This window comes from Euprymna scolopes, chromosome 22, assembly GCF_053919585.1.
Source record: "Euprymna scolopes isolate OS-2025 chromosome 22, ASM5391958v1, whole genome shotgun sequence".
Taxonomy (NCBI): domain Eukaryota; kingdom Metazoa; phylum Mollusca; class Cephalopoda; order Sepiida; family Sepiolidae; genus Euprymna; species Euprymna scolopes.
In genome coordinates, this window is record NC_136503.1 from 46,462,740 (window position 1) to 46,487,615 (window position 24,876).

General features: G+C 34.5%; 1 protein-coding gene across 5 annotated transcripts in view; it reads right to left on the reverse strand.

Moving 5' to 3' along the window:
• Positions 1-24,876, reverse strand: part of LOC145243404 (uncharacterized) — a 302,808-nt gene that overhangs the window by 74,922 nt on the left and 203,010 nt on the right. For 4 of the 5 annotated variants that reach the window (XM_080106260.1, XM_080106258.1, XM_080106259.1 and 1 more), the window contains 5 exons: positions 21,419-21,592; positions 14,695-15,365; positions 11,540-11,815; positions 5,120-5,234; positions 4,058-4,271 (listed from right to left, as the gene is read on the reverse strand). In XM_080106260.1, the coding sequence (XP_079962386.1) occupies positions 4,058-4,271; positions 5,120-5,234; positions 11,540-11,815; positions 14,695-15,365; positions 21,419-21,592 (1,450 nt within the window). The remainder of the gene's footprint in view (positions 1-4,057; positions 4,272-5,119; positions 5,235-11,539; positions 11,816-14,694; positions 15,366-21,418; positions 21,593-24,876) is intronic. The other variant, XM_080106257.1, reaches the window with a different exon arrangement.

Below are 24,876 nucleotides of genomic sequence, written 5' to 3' on the forward strand. Positions count from 1 at the left end.
TTTATATATCCCATTTTATAAGAATATATATATATATATATATATATATATATATATATATATATATATATATATATATATATATATATATAGCATTGAGCATACATTCTTAGGTTCTTCAATCTCTCTAGCCTTGGGCTGTTTATTTCCTCATTTTGTATGAGTTTCTAACTTAGCATTGGCTTGTTGATATAGACTTGTTTCTTTTTATGCTTAAAATGATTGTCATTGGTCGATAATACTTTGAGTTGACACGTTCCTGTGAAAATTAACTTGCTCTAGGAAGCGACGGGGAGAGTAAATCCAAATGAAGAAGAGAAAGAAAGAGGTAAGCTATTTGAGCCATTTGCTTTTTTAGCGTTTGTCCAAATAAGTTCATGATTCAGTCACTACTAACTATTCACTGCCACAGGTAAATCTTTATAGTTTGAAATCTCTTCTGCATCACAGACAGGTCTCTCTCTCTCTCTCTCTCTCTCTCTCTCTCTCTATCGATCTATCTTGTGATAAATAAACTATATATTGTAATAGTACGACTGTCTAATATAGAATATGTGAATGCAGCATCTGCATGGATAAAAAGCCTGCTTTTACTTAAATAAGTGTTGTGTCTGTATCAATAACAACACGAACACAGAAAGTAAAGGTAAAACAAATATATTAAAACGAAAATATAATACATATTTACAAAGGTGCAGTTGTACTGCAGTTGGAAGATTGTCCGGCAGAGGGCGTGTTAAAGTCTTTCATGGAGCAACCGGCACATGCGCTTTGCCTATCCGGCGTTTGAACACAGCTCCCCGGTCTTGCTGACTTGATACCTTTATCTATATCTTTTCACCCATGTATGCTAATTAGTGGGCGTCTCCACAACAATAAGTTTTAGTGATGATGCCATTAACAAAAATGATGTACATCAGAGAAAACCAGAGGGAAGAAAAAAATAGAAACAATGCACACGCTTCCTAATTCTATTTTATCAAACAAACGTTGAAATTAAAAACAACAACCTTCAGTTTGTAGTGTAATGGCGGGGGGGGGGGCGGGGGTCATATATGGATACTAACATTAAATGCTACTAAGACTAAGCGTCTTTCCTTTAACATTTACAAATAACCTTCTCAACCACTAACAAATAACATCCTACCTGAGAGTTCATCGTTCAAAACTTCTTGGCCTAACATTTACAGGCAACATGAATTGGAACAAATACATTGAAGACATTACAAGGCTGCTAGAAAATTACTTACACGAGAGAGTATTCTATATAAAGCCACAATTCGCCCACACATGGAGTATTATTGCCACATCTTGACTGGTGCAACTACCGCTAATCTCTCAATCTTAGACAGAGTTCAAAAAGAATCTCATATCCAAAGTCCAACACTATCAGACAAGCTCTAACCCTTGTCCTATTGCTGAAATGTTTTATCCCTGCGCCTGTTTTACAAGTATTTTAATGGAATATGCTCTGATGAACTTGTGCTCCCCTCAAAATAATACTTTCAACTAACATGACAAGCATCAAAATCCCACCTCTTCATGGTTGAGGTCCCTAGATGCCGATGAGTGGCTTCCGGGCCTTGAGAAGTGGTGATCATTGTGTAAAAAAAAAAAAAAAAAAAGCCTTCCACTCTAATAGTTTCTTCTTTCAGACTGATAGACTTTAGAATTCCTTCCTCGTTTCCTGCTTCCCTGATTATCTTCAGAAGTTTAAATGGGATGTGAACAGACATCTCACTGCTCAATTCCCCACAATGGTCGCCATGGTCCTAAATAATAGCCCCTTATGTTCCAAGTGGCAATATGTCTTGTTTGGGATGAAAAATAGTTTTAAAAAAAATTACTGTGTTAAGAGTCAAATATCAAAGAAACAACTAATGGGGCAATTATTGGATAAAAACTTCTTTTTTATTAGATTTTTCTCCCTTTTTTATTTGGCGATTATCTTTCTGGCCCCATCTTTTTCCACTTTGCTTGGTTACTTTTATGTTTTTTTTTTAACAAATCATTTTACGTACAGTTTTATTGCCCCTGTTTTTCTTTTTTGTTAGTTTTTATGGTTTTTTTTTTCTGTGAGGACTCATTTTCAGACTTAGTGTTTTGTGTTTTTTTATTTCACCTTGGTCCAACTAATTGTCAACTTCATTTAGAAGATGACCATGGTCAAGTAGCACCAAATTAATCATATATTACATGCTGCATGTAATTTCCTCTTGAAGTGAATTTCAAAGACTTCTATTGTTATATCTTCTGGCGTAATTGGAGATGTCCAGCAAATATCTTTAATACCAACCAAGCAAAATGCCTCAGAAGCCAATAGTTTTACAGATTTTTCCAAAATGCATCTCTACAGAAACTCTTAACTCAGCTGTCCTCATAATCAAGATGATGAGACAAAGTTAATGCTACAAAGAAGTTTATATATCTATAAAAGTGAGAATCTGTGTGTGTGTGTGTGTGTGTGTGTGTGTGTGTGTGTGTGTGTGTGTGTGTGTGTGTGTGTGTGTGTGTGTGAGGACATTTCTCAAACTATATACTCAACGAATTTTTGATCTTGAAATTTTGATCAGACTTGAAATTTTGATCTAGAGACTTGAAATTTTGTATATAGGGCATTCAGACACGTGGAAAACTTTTTAATTGGTTTTCATCCGGAAGAAAAAGGCTGATAAGGGGTCAAAATTGAAAAATCTGTATATGTGCGGTTGTGAAACATGATAGCTTCTTTATGTTAAGAATAAGTAAGTTTGAAAACACTTTGTTAAGACGTGTCAAGATGGCTTAATGTTTATCATACTTGTCTTTAGGTTTTTGTTTCGGTCTCTGCTCGAGAATTTTTTTTTGTTTACTTACAAGAAGTGAACTGTTTAGAAAAAACAATACTTGCATGTATATTTCTCGGTTTCTGTATGAATTAAAATATATTTATGTGTATTTTACAGCTGGGCAATGCCGGGCGATCTGCTAGTATTAAATAAATCTTAAGAACGATAATTTCTAAACCTTTGTGTTCTTTGACTTATACCAATTACTTTACAAAATAACCTCAATCTACTCTCGCAATAACAAAATCTGAAAATTCATTCACACGCATACACACACATATGAGATGTCTTAAATAAGTTTCCAGACTCTTTTTGTACAAGTATTTATGATTATTGTAGCCTTTGGAAAATTCAGTATGTTATTTCTATACATCTTATAAGATGTCTGACCAATTTTTATGATTTCAGGTTCAAATGAACAGCTACAGCAGGAATTGGAATATTCCCTACTAAAACCTGGCAAATTTCAAAAATACAATCTGGATTTGAGGATACTTTAGAAGAATGATATGTGATAAAATTCTGTTTTAAACTTGGAAAAATGCTACAGAAACGTATGGGATGCTTCAGACGGTTTTGGGACCATCTTGCATGAATCGAGCATCGGTTTTTGAGTGGCATAAGAGATTCAAAGAAGGTTGTGAGTCTGTGAGGGATAATGAGAGGTGTGAGAGGATTAAGGAAGTTAGAACACTAGAATTGATTGGCCAAATAAAGAATTTCATAGATAAGGATGGGCTTGTGTCTATGGAGACAATAAATGCACAGTTTAATGTCAGTATAGGAACTGTACACAAAATTATTCATGAGGAACTGAACATGTGGAAGATTTGCGTGAAGTTTGTCCCAAGGGTGCTCAGAGAATATCAGAAAGAAAGACGTTGTCATGACAGCGGAGAGATGTTCCTAACCATCCCTATAGCCCAGACCTTGCTCCTGTGACTTTTATTCCCTATGTTCAAGGAAAACCCAAGAGGCTGTCGTTAGGAAAAAATTGAGGAGATGAAAGAGGCTGTGATGAGCGTTATTAACACGCACACAAAAGAGAACCTTCATGGGGACTTCCAGAAGTTGTTGAAATGATACAACAAAAGCATTGCAGCCAGAGGAGATTACTTCGAAGGGGACTATAGTTTCATGTGTGTACTATCAATAAAAGTGGCCATACAAAAAAATCTGGAAACTTATTGAAGGCACCTTGTATATAAAATAACGGTATAAATATTTACTTTGGTTTTTCAACTGGAATTGTACATTGGTAATTATGAGGTTTTATGACACGTGTATTGACTATTTGATCATCGTGTGCAAACCAAATCACATTGAACTGCTTGATTATATCATTTTTATTTCTGGATGACCATTCCACATGTAAAGAACCAAAATGTTCTTCGTTTTCATTTGTATTTAAGAAGAATGCAATATCTAAATGGTCCACTGATCCTGAAAAAACAAAAAGGAAAATTTGCTTAACAAAGAATAACAAAGGAGAAATATTTTGCGATTCAATTCTATCAAAATTCTTTACACATTTGGTGGTCTATTTTTTATTTGAAACTATATTTTTATTTATGTAAATTTAAGCAATTTATTACTCTTATTTACGTTAATAATGCATATTTGTTATTGGGGAGGAAGGAGATAAGGTATCTGCTTATATTGAGTCAATATGCGTATTTATGGCACATCAGCCCTTTTTGGGGAGTTTATAAAATAAAAATAGAACGTACCTTTTATTATCTTCTTCCCATCTCTTGCCTGCGTCCTCGAGTGGTTTGTGTCCCAACATCAGCTCCTGGGACAAAAGCTCTCTCATGCATAACAACAACGTAAGTTTCATTTCTCTGGACAATTGGAATTTTATTCATTTCACAGTTGAAGTCGCACTCCTGCTCTCTGCCTATCCTTAGAAGGAGGGTGGGAATTTCTGTATCGACTCATCTGCCATATATCGCTACCTTTCATCGCTTCTATGAGAAGTCTTCAGCTTCTAAAGACTGTCTGTCGAACTCAAACTGTCGACTCTAAACTCAAACTGAATTCTAACTGACTGACTAAAAATGTAACATATGCGTTTCTATATATTTTAGGGACTAAGGAGGGATATGGGTTTCTACGTCACTGACACGTCATTATGCATTCAACACTCGTCCTTGTCAAGGTTGTTCCAATTTTAAGCCCAATTCAACCAGTTGATCTGGTTTTATCCTTTGATCTCTTCATTACACAGTCAAAGAAAAACAAACTCTCATGCAGCTTTCCATAGAAATAATGAATAAACAGTAATTTACCATTCTTTTTGGGAGGTAATATAATCTCCAAAGGTTCAGACATTGTTTTATCAATCTCGGAATCCTGTGAATTACAGCTTTTCCAAAAATCCTCACTTGAAACTTTAGATCCTAACTGTAAAAATAAAACAAAAACAAAACATTTTCTAAACGAGCAAAAAAAAAAAAAAAAAAAAAAAAAAAGAAAAAAGTAATTCAATAACAACATTACTGAGGAGGCAGGGAAAATGATGGTGATACTGGGATGATGGATGGTGGCAGCAGTTTTTCTTGCAAGGGCGGACTGTTGAAATATGAGTTGGGATTGGAGTGCAGATTCTTGGTCGCTTTTGGAATTCAAAGCTTAGTGTGTTTTGACATGTTGTGAGTTGAACTGACAAGTGAACATTTATCTTTTGTTGTTTGGGGGATATGTGGGAACAGAAGTAGTTTTGATGAATAAGATCAGGATGGAAAAATCAGGAAAGGAAAGACTGATCCATCCTTTAACACAACCCAAATATATGAGTACTCATCTTTCTTCTCATTTAATTTAAATCTCGTTTTCCTCTCATCACTCTCTCCGTTTATTCCGCTGACCCCTCCTAGCCATATCAGCATCCCTCTCTTATATATATATATATATATATATATATTATAAATCTATTTTCGGCACTTTTAAATTTTATTTCTTATTCTTTATATTCTAAGGGACCTCATCATCACTATCTTTAGTATTAATTTTTTAATTTAATAATAATAATATACATATATAATAATAATAATAATAATAATAATATATAATACATAATAATAATAATAATAATAATAATAATATAATATATAATAATAATATTAATAATAATAATAATAATAACAAATAATAATAAATAACAAATAATAAATAACAAATAAAAAGCAAATAACAATAACAAATATATAATAATAATAATAATTATATATATATATATATATATATTATATATATTTGTTCCTGTTTTCTCGATGTCATTATTTGGTTTGTTTAAAACTTAATTTCCCATTACTCGTACTAAAGATCGAATGGTAAATATGTATTTATTCTTAGCTACCAAAAAAATAAAAATAAAAATTAAATCTATAGCTAACCCCTACAAGTGTATTTTACATTTGCGAAAATATATACCTTACATCACGTGAGTTCTTATGGTGATTTAAAGAAAAACAACTCTATAGCTGAATATTTTGTGATTTTAAGTGTATTGGAATCGGGAATTTAAAATGGAATCAGTAAACAATTTTCAAATCGTCCCATCACTAATATATATATATATATATATCTGTGGAAATATGTTTTTTCAATTATATTTCACCTTTTATTTATACCAATCCTTAATTTAGGAAGCTTGACGTAATTATACAGCATATAACAAATAAATGATAAAAGTCTATATTCCAAGTTTCATGCTACAATTTATTCCTTTTGTAACTTATTTGTTTTATATATATATAAATTTGGACATTCACAATTCTTGACATGACCTGTTTCATAGCGCAAAATCATTCATTTAATTATTAAATCAATCAATGAATCTATTCTGCCCTTAATTCCTCAGAAGAGATAGCATCTATCAATCCATTAAAAGAAAATAAAATGCATGAATGGGCATGATTACAAAATCCGAAAATTGTGAGAGAAGTTGTAATTACCTTTTATTTTTTTCTTTTATTGCGTCATTTTGTCATTTAAATGAATAATTTGACGCTACGAAACAGGTGATGTCAAGAATTGTGAATGCCAATATATTTAAAGGAATAAATGTTAAGGTCGTCAACAGCATGAAATTTGAAATATAGACTTTTGTCATTTATTTGTTTTATATATATATATATATATATATATAATTTGGAATGTAGACTTTTGTCATTTATTTGTTACACCCTGCACTGAAGAATCCCGAAAGGATGAAACACTAGTGTCTGTAGGTATTTAATTATTATAGTAAAAAAATAATTATGACAGTCCCTTTAAGAAATTCATTTCTTATCGTTGAGCACTTTCAGTTGAATTAAAGTCGGTCAATTTAGCTCTTATGCATAGATCATCGCATAACGATTAGATCACTTTCTGACTGACGTAAATGAACATTTAAAAAATTAAAATGTTTAAATTCAACGCTATTTCACGCGGTTAATGGTAGCCGAATGGATACGGTCTCCGCTAATCGAGCCAGAGATGGCTCGTGTTGCTGGGTTCGAATCGTTCGGCTGGTGTTAATCGTGACACCCTGCACTGAAGAATCCCGAAAGGATGAAACACTAGTGTCTGTAGGTATTTTATTATTATAGTAAAAAAAATAATTATATATATATATATATATATATATATATATATATATATAACAAATAAATGACAAAAGTCTATATTCCAAATTGCATGCTGTTGACGACCTTAAAATTTATTCCTTTAACTATATTGACATTCATATATAATATAAAATTCAAACTTTAACGATTTTAAGACTAAAACTAGTGCAGACATTTTTTTAAATAAATAAATATGTTTATTTATTTAAACAACTTCAATATTTCGAATTACAACAAATTCTTTGTCAGGAAAATCCAGGTTTTTTTCTTTTTTTTTACGTTGCATGGCGGTGATAATGCTTGGGACGTCTTCAGATGGTGTTGAAGTCTTGAATGTTCATTACTAGGGCTGTGACAACAGAATATTCTTTTCATTCTTTTGACTCTCAAGTATATATCCGACACAGTAAGACACAGTCAATCAACCGAGAACCACATCAGTATATATGAAAACAGATAAGATATTAACGGATATATACTCAAGAGTCAAAACAATGAAAAGAATATGCTGTTGTCACAGCCATATTCATTACAGTGTGAGCGTCGGTCGACGAGTGTGTCATATAATATAGGAATTCACTGTTTTAAACACTATTGATATATGGAATACAAAATTCAATTTTTAACGGTTTTAAGACCCCAAACAAGTGCAGACATGTTTTTTTTTTTAATAAATAAATATATTTATTTATTAAAACAACTTCAATATTTCGAATTATAAGAAATTCTTCATCAGAAAAATCCAAGTTTTTTCCTTTTTATTTTGTTTTAATGAATAAATATATTTATTTATTAAAAAAATAATATCTGCACTAATTTTGATCTTAAAAAGTTAAAGTTCGAATTTGTGTTCCAAATATCAACAGTGCTCAAAACAGTGAATTTATATATCTATTTCTGTAAAAATATATTTTCTTATGATATATACCAATCCTTATTTTAGAAATTCAATGTAATTACGGAGCAATGAAGTGAATTCATGATGTTGACCATCTTATTATTTATTCCTTTAATTCATATATTGATATTTACAATTCTTGAAAGTATCTGTTTCGTAGCGTAAAAACAATCACTTAATTATTATATCAATCAGTAAATCTATTATGCTCTTAACTTATCAACTTAACTTTTTTTTTTTTTTTTAATTTTTTTTAATTACATTTTCACCCCAAACAAGGCACATTGCCACTTTGGTGTAGGGGGCTACTATCAGGGGCAGCAACTACTGGGACACTATGTTGGAATTTGGGCAGCAAGATGTCGGTTCACGTTACACTTGAACTTCTGCATATCAGTACAGTTGGGGAAGCAGGGACCTGGAATGGAATTCCAGAGTCTAGCGGTTCTGGGGAAGAAACTACTGGAGTAGAAAGATCTTTTACATCTAGGGATCTCTACTGCATGGGGGTGGGATTTAGCTGCCTGTCGGGTTTGTCGACGGTGTCTACGTCGGTGGGGGCACAAGTGTCTGCAGTTCGTCAGAGCATTCACCATTAAAATACTTGTAGAACAGGCAGAGGGATGCAACGTTTGGGACAGAGGCTGAAGCTTAGATGCCAGTTCAGGGTCTATCAGATTGGCGACTCTCTTTTGAACCTTGTCTAGGAGCGAGAGACTAGCAGCAGATGCACCAGCCCAAATGTGGCAGCAATACTCCATACATGGGCGAATAATGGCCTTATAAAGGTACAGGATACTTTGAGGTGTCAGTAGTTTTCTAGCACAGTAGAGAGTGCCAACCTTCTTCGCAGCGGCCCTGGCAATGTTTTCAATGTAATTGTTCCAACTCATGTTTCTTGTGAACGTTAGGCCAAGCAGTTTGAAAAATGTACTCTCAGATAAAGAGTCACTGTCCATTGCTATTGGTGGCAGAGAAGGTTTCTTGTAATCATTGAAGGAAACCAGTTTAGAGTCTTGGCAGCATTGAATGTGACCATCCATTTATGCCCCCATTCCACTACAGATTGGAGGTCATCCTCTAGTGTTTTTGCCATTTCTTTAGTTATGTGTTCATTTGTTTTCCTGTCATGCCTGTTATAGAGTGTGGTGTCATCAGCATATATACCCATCTCAGAGGCAGTTTTGTCGGGGAAATCATTAATAAATATTAGGAACAATAGAGGTCCAAGGATGGACCTCTGAGGCACTCCCGCACTTATATCATATTGTTTAGATGTACGACCGTCGAGGACAACCTGGATTTTTCTCTTATCTAAGAAGGATTTAATTATGTTAAGTATTCTACCAGTAATACCATATGATCTAATTTTCCTGAGGAGATCCTCATGCCATACCTTGTCAAAAGCCTTAGATATATCTAGAGCTACCGCTCTGCCCTCCTCCGCTTTGTCCAGTGAATGGTATATACGTTCAGAGATTACAGTGAGGATGTCTGCTGTGGAACGGGCTTGTCTAAATCCATATTGTTGGTCAGTTTAGCATCTGTAAGGTGACGGACTAGAGCATGGTTAATTATGGTCTCAAATATTTTGGCGAAAAGTGGGAGGAGGCTAATGGAGCGATAATTTGATGGGTCAGTTCTTTCGCCAGAATTCTTGAATACTGGTACCACAGAAGCAGTTTTCCAACAGCCCGAAAAGCATGATTCATTAAGGCATTTGTTGTAGAGTTTGGAGAGAACTGGAGCTACTTCGGCTGAGCACTTTTTTAATAGCACAGCTGGGATGAGATCAGGTCCACATGCTTTTGAAGTGTCAAGGTTTTTTATGACAGCATGCACCTGAGCAGGGGTGATTTTTAGATCGTCTAGCGTGGCATCTGTTCGCATAGGAAATTCAGGTAGGGGGTGGTTGGAAGGGTCCTGTGTGGAGTTTGAGGCAAACCGGCTGGCAAGCATATTAGCCTTGTTGGTTGCTGAGCAAACAACCTCGTGATTGTTGGTTAGTGGGGGAATTGTTGATTGCTCATTATTTACTACACTTTTGTAGATTTTCCAGAAGTCACGAGTTCCTAATTTTTGACGGAGTGTTGCTATTTCTACTTATGAGTTAAGGGTTTAATAGATTCACTGATTGATATAATAATTAAGTGATTGACAAATACTGTCAAGAATTGTAAATGTCAACTGAATTAAAGGAATAAATTATAAGATGGTCAACATCATGAATTTTAAAATATAGTTTTTTGTCATTTATTCACTATATATATATATATATATATATATATATACATATATACCAGCAAAAGTACCCGTCATTGACTAGGTTCAAAAGCAGCCTACAGAAAATGGACTCTGATTTATGAAAGTATGATAGGAAGGTTTGTAAAGAGATAGCTTCGAATTTGGGGCTATCAAAACCAAAGCAAAATATGATGAAAGTAAAAATAAAATAGATAAACCCCATAATTTATTATACCATACCTGTTCACACTGACACACTTATCACAATATTCTGTGGATCTATATTGAAAAACCTTGCTAAACTTTGTGACATATTTCCATTCTATGGAGATCAGGTGCGAACGAACACCCTATAATTTCATTATACCATATTTCTTCAAACTAAAACATAATTATCAAAGTATACTTATGCAGATAGATATGAAAAGTCTTTATTAAAATTTGTGCCTATTTCCATTCTATGGAGGCCAGGCGCGAACGCAGACCCTACAATTTTATTATACCATCCCTATTTAAGTTAAAACATACTTATCAAAGTATTATTATATAAATCTATATCAAAAGCACTTGTAAATATATTTTTTTTAATTTTTAAATTTTTTATTTTCCATACTTTGTGGACCCGGTGCGTACGCAGATCCCACAATTTTAATGAATCATCATTATGCCAGATCAAACATACCCATTCCTGTGTCTCGATACATCTATCATTATATGTGATCAGTTTTCTATAATAGTCAACCATATAGGAGCCTATTCGTGACCAGACGCACACAGACGTTCAGCTTTATATTATATATATATATATATATATATATATATATATATATATATATATATATATATATATATATATATATATATATATATATATATTACACTAGTTTGTTTAACTGTTATTACGTATCCTATAGTAATTATGATATAATTTTTATTTAAAAAAGATGTCTTACTTTCCATTTCTTTAGCTTTTTCTTCTCTTGAATTGAAGACATTGCAATTAATTGTACTTTGTATTTTTTCCCTGGTTTGCATTTCTGCAGAGTACACGAATTGCTGTTGGGCCACAACTGAGCGTGGAGTTCATCATTAATTTTTATTTGATAACCATACAAATGACACATCAAGTAAAGTATGTTTCCATTTTTGTCATGCCCCAGACTGGTCATTAGTGATGGTGTCTGCCACGACAACACCACGGTACTTCTGCTGTATCTTTCAACATAGAGCTTAAAAAAACAAAAAACAAAAAAACAGAAAAGCTTTTTGCAAGTTATACAATAAAAAAAAAAAAATAATTCATGCGTGTAAATTTCACTAACATTTCAAAAGGAAACCGTAAGTTTCTGGTTGAATTGCAAACAAGTGAACTTTATACAGTATTTTTTTTTTTTTCAAAGCGAATTGTCTATAAATCCAACTTTGATATTTTAAAAGTTGGATCCAAATAGCATCTAAATTGACGCATTAAATTTTGATTAAAACAAGCGATTTTTCAGTCGTTATTATTCTAGCAGGTTCTTGTTTACTTGCCTTCCCACAAAGACAAAGTTAGACACAAGGCCATTTTTGGGCACTCTAGATTGGAACAAAAATTTAAGATTTCCTCAGTCTAGAAGGATTTTTCCTTGACTGACCAAAGACAGAAAAGATATAATGTAGAGTCAGAACAGATACTGCACTTTGCTACTATCTAAAAAATATACCACAAACAATGAATAAAACCTTATAAGTGTGTATGAAATGCATCTGGTTTTGGAATGATAATTTATGATATATATATATATATATATATATATATATATATATATATATATATATATATATATATATATATATATATATATGTACACTTGCTTCAATTGATACTCTTGTGGTCACTAATAATGGCTTGGAGGCTGCATTCACGGTGCGGAAACCATCCTTTGTTTCTGAATCAAGAGACGTTCTCAATCTAATCACAGCCTCCACTACTCCAATACTTTCTTAGGTTATCTAAAAACATCATGGAATTGTAGCCGGAAAACTAGTCATTTATATTTATGGCCGAAATGTAAAAATCGGCAAGAAAAATTATTCAGTTTTTTTAATTGAAAAATATAACAAAAATTTCATTTCCTTTTCTGTATAAGTTCAAAAAAATAATGTGCAAATAAATAAAAATTAAAAAATAAATTGACTTTAGAATTTTTTAGATGAGGATTGATAATTTGTATTACTGTTCCACAAGAACCGATGGCACAACCAATAAAAGTAGTAAATAATAATCACTTTTTAGGGCAATTGCTCTTGACATATCAAAGGCCTTTGATAGAGTAAGGCATAAAGGTTTACTTCACAAGATCTCCAGCTACGGTATAGCTGGAAATGTCTTTTCAATTATTAAATCATTTTTCTATGATAGGTTCATAAGAGTAGTGGTTGATGGGCAGAAATCAGAAGCTCTCAGTACTAATGCTGGAGTCCCTCAGGGGACCATTCTGGGCCCAACTCTCTTCCTGATCTACATTAATCATCTTCCAAATCACATCCTTACATCATTTGTAGACATTTATGCTGATGACACTACTATCTATGGTAGCACATCTAAGACTGTAAACGACCAAGTTCTCTCTGATTCTCTTTCCTCTCATCTGGAGCGCATGGTACAATGGGGCAAAAGGTGGCTTGTTACTTTTAATGCATCTAAAACCAAGCTTTTATCTTTACATCATCAATGCTCTGATCCCCATCTGGCATCAACTGAAATGAATGGCTCTCGTCTTGGGGAGGCCTCATGTTTTGACAAGCTTCTGGGCTTTGCCTTTACTCCTGATCTTAAATGGAACACATACATTAAATCCATTGCCAAGGCCGCTGGAAAAATGGTGGGCTCTTTCTATCACTCCAGTAGATATCTCACTACTGATGCAATTCTCTATTTATATAAGAGCCAGGTACGTCCAAGGATGGAGTACTGTTGCCACATCTGGGCAGGAGCTGCTAGAAAGGACTTATCCTGCCTTGATAGAGTTCAAAATAGATTTCATAGCCTCATAGGGGATGTCCTTTTCTCTTCCCTGCAACCTCTTTCTCATAGAAGAGATGTTGCGAGTTTGTCTCTGCTTTATCGTTATTTTCATGGCAAGTGTTCGACTGAGCTTCAATCTATGGCCCCCCTCGCCAGACTTTCACAAGAAACACCCGTCTAGCTGAAAACACTATCAATAATTTCCCCCACTCTTTATCTGTGCCTAAACCTAAATGTAGATTCCATGAACAAAGTTTCTTTCTTAGCACTGCACACTCATGGAATTATCTTCCGTTTTCCTGCTTTCCAGCTGACTACAATATGGTTGCGTTCAAGTCTAACGTAAACAAATTCTTGATGAGCTGTTCCATATAAGTTACCAAATTTACTGAATTTCCATTATTAAAGATTACTATATTGCCCAATTTCTACTGTACACTCTTTAAACCTTATCCTCGAGTGGCCCCTGGGCCTTGATAAGTGGTGATGCCTATGTAAAAAAAAAAAAGTTCCAAATTCCATTCTTGAAGTTGTAGGTTCAATCCTCAGGTTACACTAAGAATATAATTACGAATTACTTATAATTTCTAACTATTCTTGGCTTATGGAACAAAAGCAAGCTACACCCATGCATTAAATAAAGAGTTTTGTTCAAAGTTTTGTATAGATTCCCGAGTATGAAACGAAAATACCATAGTTCAACAAGTTTTAAGTAATTCCTAATCGTATTCTTAGTAATGATCGTAGTAAGACTGCGACTTAGAATTGATTATCACTTAGCACTTTTATCCATTGCGCTACGAGTCCTTGTAGCATACAGATTCCTAAGATGCACTCGAAGGTCGGAGATTACAGCGTCTGAAATGTTGTGCAAATAATATCCGAGATGAGAGTGACTTAGGTGCTTAAAACTGTTAACTTAGCTCCGTTGAATTTTTCAATTCAAGACATACTTCACAAACAATGAATAAAACCTCATAAGGGTGTATGAAATACATCTGGTTTTGGAATGATAATTTATGATATATATATATATATATATATATATATATATATATATACTTGTATACATATATATATATATATATACTTGCATACCTTTGGTGTTTCGATTGATACTCTTGTGGTCACTAATAATGGCTTGGAGGCTACATTCACGGTGCGGAAACCATCCTTTGTTTCTGAATCAAGAGACGTTCTCAATCTAATCACAGTCTCCACGGTGAAACGATATTGAGTTCCTTGTAATAAGTTGTTTATAGTAAGTGAATCAGCATCAGATGGAAGAACTTTGTGCTGACCGATGGTCATATCCTTCTCATTGATGGATTTGTTTGAGTCAAATGTTACCCACTTCACCACAATCTTGAGGACTTGATTGGAGCCATGCACAATTGCATTTACCCAAGTTAGAGTCAACGATGTAAATGATAAATCTGAAACTTGCAAGTTTGTAGCCGGATCTGTGCCAGATGTTTGGAAACAGACGGTTGAAAATGGAAGCCATATTGATTCTTCCAGATGGACTTGTGTTCCTTCCGGAATGTAACGCAGTTTTTTAAGCCTGTGTGGTGCCGGTAGCCAATCAAAATATTCTTCTGTGACGGCAAATATCCTCATCAGGTACCAGCTCTTTTCGGCAAGATTCTCAAAAATGGCTTCTTTAACATCAGGGCGAACACAAAGGAATTGTTCATCTTCTGCCGGCAAATTATCATCATCATCATCGCCACCAGCAGCATCCATCAACTGACATTGCAGATACAGACCTAAGAAAAGGAAAATACAAAGAAATCAAATTTTAATACAAACAAGTTATAATAATGTGGTGGCAAGAGAATTCACAGGAAGTGACACCACTGACTGGAAATATGTGAATGGAAAAGGAAGATTAGAGTACTGGAAATCTGGGGAGATTTGTTGTCATCCAAACCTCAGGAGACACCACCCGTAGTAGGACCACTAGGAACAATTCCGAAAACCCCGGAAAAAGTCTGGGAGAAATTAGAATCAGACAAAGGAAGGATTGATATTATGCAAAATATGGCACCTATGAAAACAACCGAAATATTAAGAAAAATCTTTGAATGCAGAAACCAACTCATATAACCAGATATGGCCAGCCAATCCAAGATAAAACGAAAAAGAATAATAATGTATATAATATACGCAACTATAAATACAAAAGTAACATTAAACGAAAGCAAAAAGAACTGAAACTACTGGAGTAGATGAAAAAAAAATCACATAATCTGATTTCCCATATCCCGCCCCCCAAAAAATAAGGTTGTGAAGGGTGTAAAGAATATTGAAATCTAGAGGAGGCTTATTGCTATTTAATTTTATTTAAGGAAAATCCAAATAAGGATCCAGATAGATGCATATTTCAAAAACTCAGTTAAGTGCAAAAGAAGGAAACTAGGGTTGGGGGTAGGAAATTTGGGACAGATGAGATATAATGAGCATAAAATAGTTTTCACAATTCTCTACTGAAGAATTAAAAAAAAATGAGTGGGTTGTTCTATTTTTCTGATATTAATATGTAGACTACTACACATAACCTACCATTACAAAACATAGACAACAGCTACTACCACAATAATCATGTTACCCCAACTACAACAAGTACCAGACATAACATTGATGAAGCACAGGTGCAACTATGTTCACTACAACTATGCGACGTCACAACAACACAGACAATATGTGCTATTCAGCTGTTTATGTGGCCAAGAGATTTTACAATTGGTAATGCTACAACTCTGATTTTCTCATACAGTTTTAAAGACTATTAAAAATAATATAAAACATAATTGTTTTACCTGAAGTTTACCTAAACGAATCCTTTTGATAATAATGATGATGATGATGATGATGATAATAATAATGATGATGATGATGATGAAAACAACTGAAATATTAAGGAAACCCCTGGAATGCGGGGGCCAGACGAGCTACTGCAGAGACAAAACACGAAACGTTACATGGAACGAAGAACATTGAAGCTGCATATCTATGAGTTCCCCATCCCCTTTCCCATTACCCAATCACCCCCCCCCCGCCAATGATGATGACAAATAGTCGAGAAGGCTCAAGGAGGATAGAAAAACTGAGGAGAGAGTGCCGACCAGACCTCTGCTGGAAAATGCCAGGAGAACTGGTACATTGGGGAGGCTTATTGTCACTCAAACTCCAGTGGAGATCAATGGTCGCTGCTAGCAAGAAATCAATGGTAAGCGACTATTGCAATAATGCAAATTCATTTGTAAATGTTATCAGAATAGGTGGAGAATATTGAAAATCTGAGGAGACTTGTTGTCACTCAGACTCCAGAAAACACCACAGGTTGTTCTCAAGGAGAAATCCTTTATGACCTGTGTGAAAGCTCCTTATGAGCCAATAATAATAATAATAATAATGCTAAAAACCTTAAGGAAAATCCTCGAATGTGGGAACTAGCCCGCATGGGTTACAAACACTAACCGGCCATATGAAAACGGCAACAAAAGTAAAACAAAACGAAAGAAGAACACCACATGAAATCAAGAAAACTGGAACTGCAAAATTGTAAGTTAGCTATGCCCCCACCCCCACCCCGCTCTCCAAACTGGATGAATGCAAAAAGGACTGGAACCTTTGGGAGACTTCTTACCACCCAAATTTCAGTGATGACCAATGGTCATTGCCAGCGAGAAGTTAATGGCAAACGGCAGTCGCGATGATGCAAATTCATTTGCAAAGCTTAGCAAAAGAGGTGGAGAATACTGGAAATCTGGAGAGATTTGTTGTCATCGAGACCTCAGGAAACACCACCAATTATAGTCAGCAAGCAATCTCTAATGATGAGAATTCATAGTGAGTGAATAATAATAATAATAATAATAATAATAATAATAATAATAATAATAATAATTAAGAAAAGTATTGGGACTTGGAAAACAGCGTTTCATATTTGAATTATATTATAGAAAATAGAAAGTCAAATAACGATGTGTGTTTGTATTTTTTCTCCAAAATAAATTACTTATTTAGCTTAAATAATAAACACGCTTTCGACTTCTAAAAAAGTCTTCATCAGATTCTGACATTTCTTTTTTCTTTTGTAAATCATTTTCCCATAAGAAATAAAATCCCCCGTGGAGAATAGTCCGTGGAAGTGTTAGTCACGTTTGGTTTAAATATCTTGTGCCACACGTGGCCGCGTGTTATGGGTTCACAAGAAAAGTATTGGCACTTGGAAAACATTGAAAGTAACTAATCTTCCTTTTCTCTTCAAATATTTCCAGCCAGTGGTGTCACTTCCTGTGAAGTCATGTTGCCGTATTTGAATTATATTATAGGAATTAGAATGCCAAATAACGATGTGTGTTCGATACACATCGTTATTTGGCTTTTTATTTTTTATATCATAATTCATACACTACTACTACTATTATTATTATTATTATTAATAATAATAATAATAATAATAATAATAATATGATAATATGATGATGATGATGATGATGATGATGAAATGTCGTGTATAATGCCAAACAAGCGTTCAACAACCACCTGTTCTAGTTGGTGTCGGTTTATAAATATGAGAAATCTGCTCATATGCAAATTATACTTAATTTGCATATCACTACATCTCCCTATAAAAGAGGGGCTTTATGCCGCGAGTACTTCTTGTACTTCTTGTAGTGCGCTCCTCAACATCTTCCTTTATCTCTCTCCTTTTCCTTAGAGATCTGAATCCATCACATCTTTCCCTATAAGCGTAATGTCCCTCCTGCATATTCTGATCTTCCTCTTCTGAATTGTCCCATTCTACTTCTTCCTCTTCTAACTCGTCCCTCTCTACTTCTTCCTCCGCAGTCTCATTCTGCGGTAACTCTTCTGTTACGTCAATAATGGGCAGCTCTGAAGGCATTTCCTCATCGGGTTGTTCTCCTTGCTCATATATAAATTATATTTAATTTGCATATCATTACAAATAATAATAATAAGAATAATAATAATAATAATAATAATAATAAATGAATAAATAATTTTTTTTTAAAAAACGAGAAAAGCGAAAGGAAAGGAGAAATAGCTACATGACCAATTTATAATAGCGACCAAAGAATTGGTACACGAAAACACATGGACATGGCTATGAAAAGGATACTTGGATATGGAAATGAACTCACTATTATTAAAACGAATTACATGAAAGACAAGATAGGCAAAACCCATGAAAACAACAAATGCAGACTTTATGGATAAAGAAATGAAACAGTAAATCACATCTTAAGTGAATGCAACAAAATATTCCCTCAAAAATATAAAAAACTAATATGACTCGGTTGAAAAAGTAGTTCACTGGGAACTATGCAAATGAATGCAGACAACTAGTACAAGCATAAATCGGAGAAAGAATTGGAAAATGTAAAACAAAATCCTATGGAGCATGGAAACAGACAAAAAAAAAGAAGGAAAAAAAAACATGCTAAGTAGTAAATTTCGGCATCTTAGCAGATCACAAGGTAAATATCAAGAAGGAAAAAAAATAAGCATAGAACTTGTAAAAGAATTGAAGAGAATATGGAACATGAAAAAATTGCTGTAATATCGATAACAGTAGGAGCACTAGGAACAATTCCCCCCCAAAAAAAAACGGAAAAAGACTAGGCGAAATTATAATCAAAGAAAGGAAGGATTGACATTATACAAAATATGCCACTGATGAAAACAGCAGAAATATTAAGAAAAATCTTTGAGTGCAGAAACCAACTCATAACCAGATATCGTCAGCCAATTAAAGATAAACTGAAAAGAAATAACACTACAAATACACAACTTTAAACACAAAAGTAACATTAAACGGAACCAAAAGAACTGAAACTACTAGAGTAGATGAAATAAAAATAACATAATCTGATGTCCCATATCTCCTCCTCCAAAAATATGGTTGTGAAGAGTGCAAAAAGCATTGAAATTTAAAGGAGGCTTATTACTATGTAGGTTCCAGAGGAAAGCAATGGTAAATGGTTGCTGTGGGAAAGCAATGTGATTTGCAAAGTTTTTTTTTTCTATGGAAATCGGTTCCAGACAAAGCATAAAGTCATTTGATGTAAGGAGCTAAAAAGAAAAAATACTACTTGAACCCTACCAAACCGAGTTACCGATATACTGGTAATTTCCGAAAATGCTATATACCGAGTTACCACTAAACTGCTATTTTTCTGACCACGTGTTTTTGTGTTGACAAGAAGCTAAAAATAGCCATCCAATCGCAACTTAGCCTCGATTTGAAGTGAGCATTCCATAACTTACTGCTGACCCTGACGCCTCTTCATCAAATTCTTGCTGTATTGCTCGTATGTGCTGTACCATTTCTACACAAGGAACTGCCAGAAAACCTCTGTACTTTACAAGATACATTCAAACACTGTGTCTGGAACTGATAGGAATCTACCGTTCCACAGCTGTTTGCAGAGGACAAGAATCCTGTGCTCAACACTTGAAGTCAGATAACCACTTCCCTGAAATTCCCCCTGGCACCTCATCTACCCACATCTGTGCTGTGTGTATGGAGAAACACCTGAGATACAACAGACAGCACCCTGGAGTATCTTACAAAAACAACCCCTAAAAGAAGGTGAAGACAAGGTTCTGGTGCATGCACTGCAGAAAGTACCTGTGCACCAAGGAGGGCTCTACTCATTGGGGAGACTGGCACACAAATGCTGTATACTGGCAGTGGATGACAGGCAAAAAAATTACTAACGCACTTAAATTTCTTTTCACAATTTGGCCCAGGAGGCAAGGCACAGGGGCATATTAGGTTCAGTAGCTCAGGTCTGGTAGGGTTAAAGTGAAAAATTTGCCAAGATAAATGTTAGATGGAATAAATTTTAACTTAGAAAACACCAATTCTTCCCCCTTTGTCAGAAACATCGCTCATGGAATGTTAGGGTAAAGAACAAATAAGGGAAGCAAGAGTTACTTAAAGAATTGAAGTGTTGAAAATATGCAGAGATTTGTTGTCATTCAGATTCTAAGGAACACCATTTGTTGTTACTAGTGAGCGATCTCATGTGAGAACTAGTAAGTGAAAAAATACTAATAACTTTAACTTCTCAGAACAGGTTTCAAATCAGCCAAATTTATTTTTCATTATTTGTTTATTACATAAAGGAAAGTCAGATTTTCTGTTCATGTATCATTTTTGTCTGTATGTCTGGCGAGATTTCAGAAACTACACAAGATACACTTATGTATATTACATTATCAGATTCTATGTCAGAGTCAAGATAGAGAGGGTCAACTGGGACCAGGTTTATGCCATAGAGATAAAAGGCAGGTGAGAGTCAGATAAGATATAAAAAAAAAACTTTAAGCATAAAAACTTTTTCCAAAATTACTGGATTCGGCATTAAATACCCTCAAAAATGGTTGCTATAACAATAAAGCAATATATATGGCATAATCACATTGACATATCCGTTCTTTTTTGATCACCGGAGTTAAGCAATATAAAGCCTAGTCAGTACAAGATAGGTGACCATTTGGAAATACCAGGTGCTGTATATAGGAGAACGTAGACACCTCCCTTATGTCGTCATCTCAGAATATGCATGTGAATTTTATATTCCACTTCTTTCTTTAGAGGAAGCCAAATCAACCTGCCTAGGGTGAATGGTGTTGACAAAACAAAACAATGAAACCAAACACCATGAATAAATATTTGAAGTTATAAAGAACTCGAGGCATAAAATCTTTCTTCCAAAATGATGTTTATGAATTTGTTATTAAAATAAAATTAAAAGAAAAACATGTACAAATGTTAACTTACTTGTGATTTCAACACCATGTTCTCTGGGTGGATCCCAAGCAATTTTTACACTGCAACAAGTCGATGCTACGACTCCTAAACTTGACGGCGGTTCTGGAGGTTTTGCTGTTTTCACAGTTATTTGCTGATGTCCTGACAACACCGGGAATGTATGACCCTCATGATCGTCACCTTCTTTACATGTTTCACCGGAAATGAGAAAGTTTTATATCAAACTTAAGGATACTTAACATTGCATAGGACAACTTATCTTTCAACTAGCAGAGCTACTCGGCATTGCTCTAGGAAAAATTGTAACATAACTTCTATCCCTCCCAGTTTTCCCTTTCCCCACTTCCTATTTCTTCTTCGCCCATCCTATGCCTCTCTCTGGACACACACGTAACTTGAGTCGGCATAAGGGAAATAACTCTAAAAAAAAAAATCAGAATTACTTCTATTTATATGAAAACATTAAAAATCGTGTTTACTTCTTGAGAACATTAAATTATATAAGCAGCCAGTTAACCCCCCAAAGAATATATTTTTTTTTTAAATTTTAGATATTAATGTTCCGGGATTACACCAATTAAAAAAATACTAACTTTGTAAGAGTTCGTTGAGTATTTTTTAAGTTTTAGCAAGACATAAAAATATATACACAAACAACTGGCCTTAATATGATACTAGTAGGTCGCTTAAATATGATATTTTCATTTATGCAGATTTCGTATTTATCATTATAGAGCCAATCCTCTATTGATTATTATATTGTAACCGATATATACTAGTAATTTAAAAAGTAAAAAAAAAGGACTTGGGTTCCATCAGCTAGAATCGAAACCAAACATTTAGCGCTCCAGCCTTAGTCAGATGGATGGGAAAACATTCAAATTTAACCGACATTAATGTATAAATGTATATTTGTGCATGCATACAAGAGCATTTTAAGTCCACTTAAGCCTATCAAGTACCAATTGTTTAAATTTTGATCCTCTTAGCAGCTATTTTTACCTGCTAAAGACCAAATTGAATTTGTTCTGCAGGTCCAAATCCCCTATATATCAAGTTTTCAAGTTTGTAGATTAAAAGAATTTGATAGAGACAGTTCCCCAGACAGATAGAGATAAAGTCAATTTTATATATATAGGCATTTGGACGATGTCAAAACATGATTAATTCATTACCCACACAGCATCAGCCATATAGCGTAATGGTAAGAAGCCTTGACTGTCATTTGGGCGGTCGGGCTCTGATCCTGGCTTGAGGCAGTTGCCTGTCTAGCCACACTGATGAGCTGTGAAACAGCGAAACAGTAATCTATGTGGATGATTATATATATATATATATATATATATATATATATATATATATATATAGATGGATAGATAGATAGATAGAGAGAGAGAGAGAGAGAGAGAGAGAGAGAGAGAGAGAGAGAGATGTAACAATCTTGTTTTCCATATATTTTTTGCTTTCCACAACAAATAAAAAGTGATTATTTAGTTATTGAAATATTTAGATATAATTCTGATATAAAAGATGCTTGCAGACAGAGATCTTTGCTTTCGGATCTCTTGTGACCTCCAAGATTCATCTTGCTTCCCTAATAGCTGAAAGATGGCTTCTGTAGTACCAATGTACAAGAATTCTGGTGAAAGGACTGGCCCTCTTAATTATCTCAATTATCAGTTTCCTCCCCCTCTTCGCTAAAATCTTTGAGACGCTAATCAATCAAGCACTAGTCCACCACTTTGCAAAAGCTAATCTTCTTTCTGATAAACAGTACGGATTAAGGCAATGTCATTCTACTGCATAATTTGTAACAGTCATCTCTGAATGCATATACCATGCATGGAATAAGGCGGGTGAAGCCAGAGCTGTAGCCCTCGATATATCCAAGACTTTTGGACAAAATCTGGCATGAAAATGAAAATTAAATCATACAGTATAGCTGAACTAAATATAATTAGATCCTTCTTAGACAATAGGACCGTCCAGGTTGTCATTGATGGACGTTCGTCCAAGCAGCAAAGCATTAATGCGAGAATGCTTCAGGGGTCGATCCTTGGACCACTATTATTCCTGATATTCATCAATGACCTCTCCAGTAATATTGTATCAGAGATGGGTATATTTGCTGATGATATAACGCTCTAGAACATGCACAAGGGATGGACGGATGGACATAAATCAAAGACAATGGCTGAATCCTTAGAAAATGATCTCCAGACTGTAGTTGACTGGGGAAGTAAATGGAAGGTAACATTTAATGCTAGTAAGACTAAGCTGCTCTCCTTTAACAATTACAAGAAGCCTCTCCAACCACCAATATCCATGACAAATAACTCCCTAACTGAGAATTCTTCCTTCAAACTCCTCGGCTTAACATTCACAGGAAATATGAACTGGAACAAATACATTGAGGACATTGCAAAAGCTGCTGCAAAGAAAGTGGGCTTCCTCTATCGTGCTAGAAAACTACTCACATCTGAGAGTATTCTGTACCTCTACAAGGCCACCATTCGCCCATGCATGGAGTATTGTTACCACATCTTGGCTGGTGCATCTAACCCTAGTCTCTCCCTCTTGTATAGGATCCAAAAAAGGGTCTTCTATCTAATAGGCCTCACTTTGACAACTAGGCTCAAACCCTTGTCTTATTGCTGTAATGTTGCACCCTTGTGCCTTTTTTACAAATATTTTAATAGAATGTTCTCTGATGAACTCATTGCACTTGTGCCCCTCTCGACGTATATATCCTGACAAACCTGCTTAGCAGAAAAATCACACCCCTTCACTGTTAAGGTCCCTAAATGTCAGAAAGCTTTCTACTCTAAAAGCTTCTTCCCTAGAACAGCTAGACTTTGGAATTCCCTTCTTGCTGCCTGCTTCCCAAACTGTACTGATATGCAGAAGGTAAAATGTAACATAAACCAACATCTTAATCTTTTATAAGTATGGTCCCAATTAGCAGCCCGTTATGCCTAAATGGTGATATGCATTGTTTGGAATGAAAGTGTGTAAACAAAAAACAAAACAAAAAAAAACAAAAAAAAAAAACTAACGTAACCTATAACACAACTGTCCATCTTATAAATGTCCATACAAACTATTGCTAAGCAGTGAGAAACCTCCGATAAAGAATCCCTCAAATGGTGAAAAAATATGTATGACTAAACATGTACAAGTTATTAGAATAAAAAGTTTTTCAGTATCTAAGGACTTCTACATGAAAGGGGTGGAATTTTGCTGTTAGTCGGGTTGGTCGGAAGTATTTATATTGAGTGGGTACATGTTTAGTGCAGCCAATTCATCAGAGTACATTCCATTGAAGCACTTTTAAAGCAAATACGTAGAGGTGGGGGCAACATTATGGTGATGGAACAGAGGCTAGAGCTTGGTAGACAGTGTGGTTCTTGGCATGTCATTTTGTCGAAAACAGGATTTTGTAAAATAAAAAGATTGCTAAACAAAAA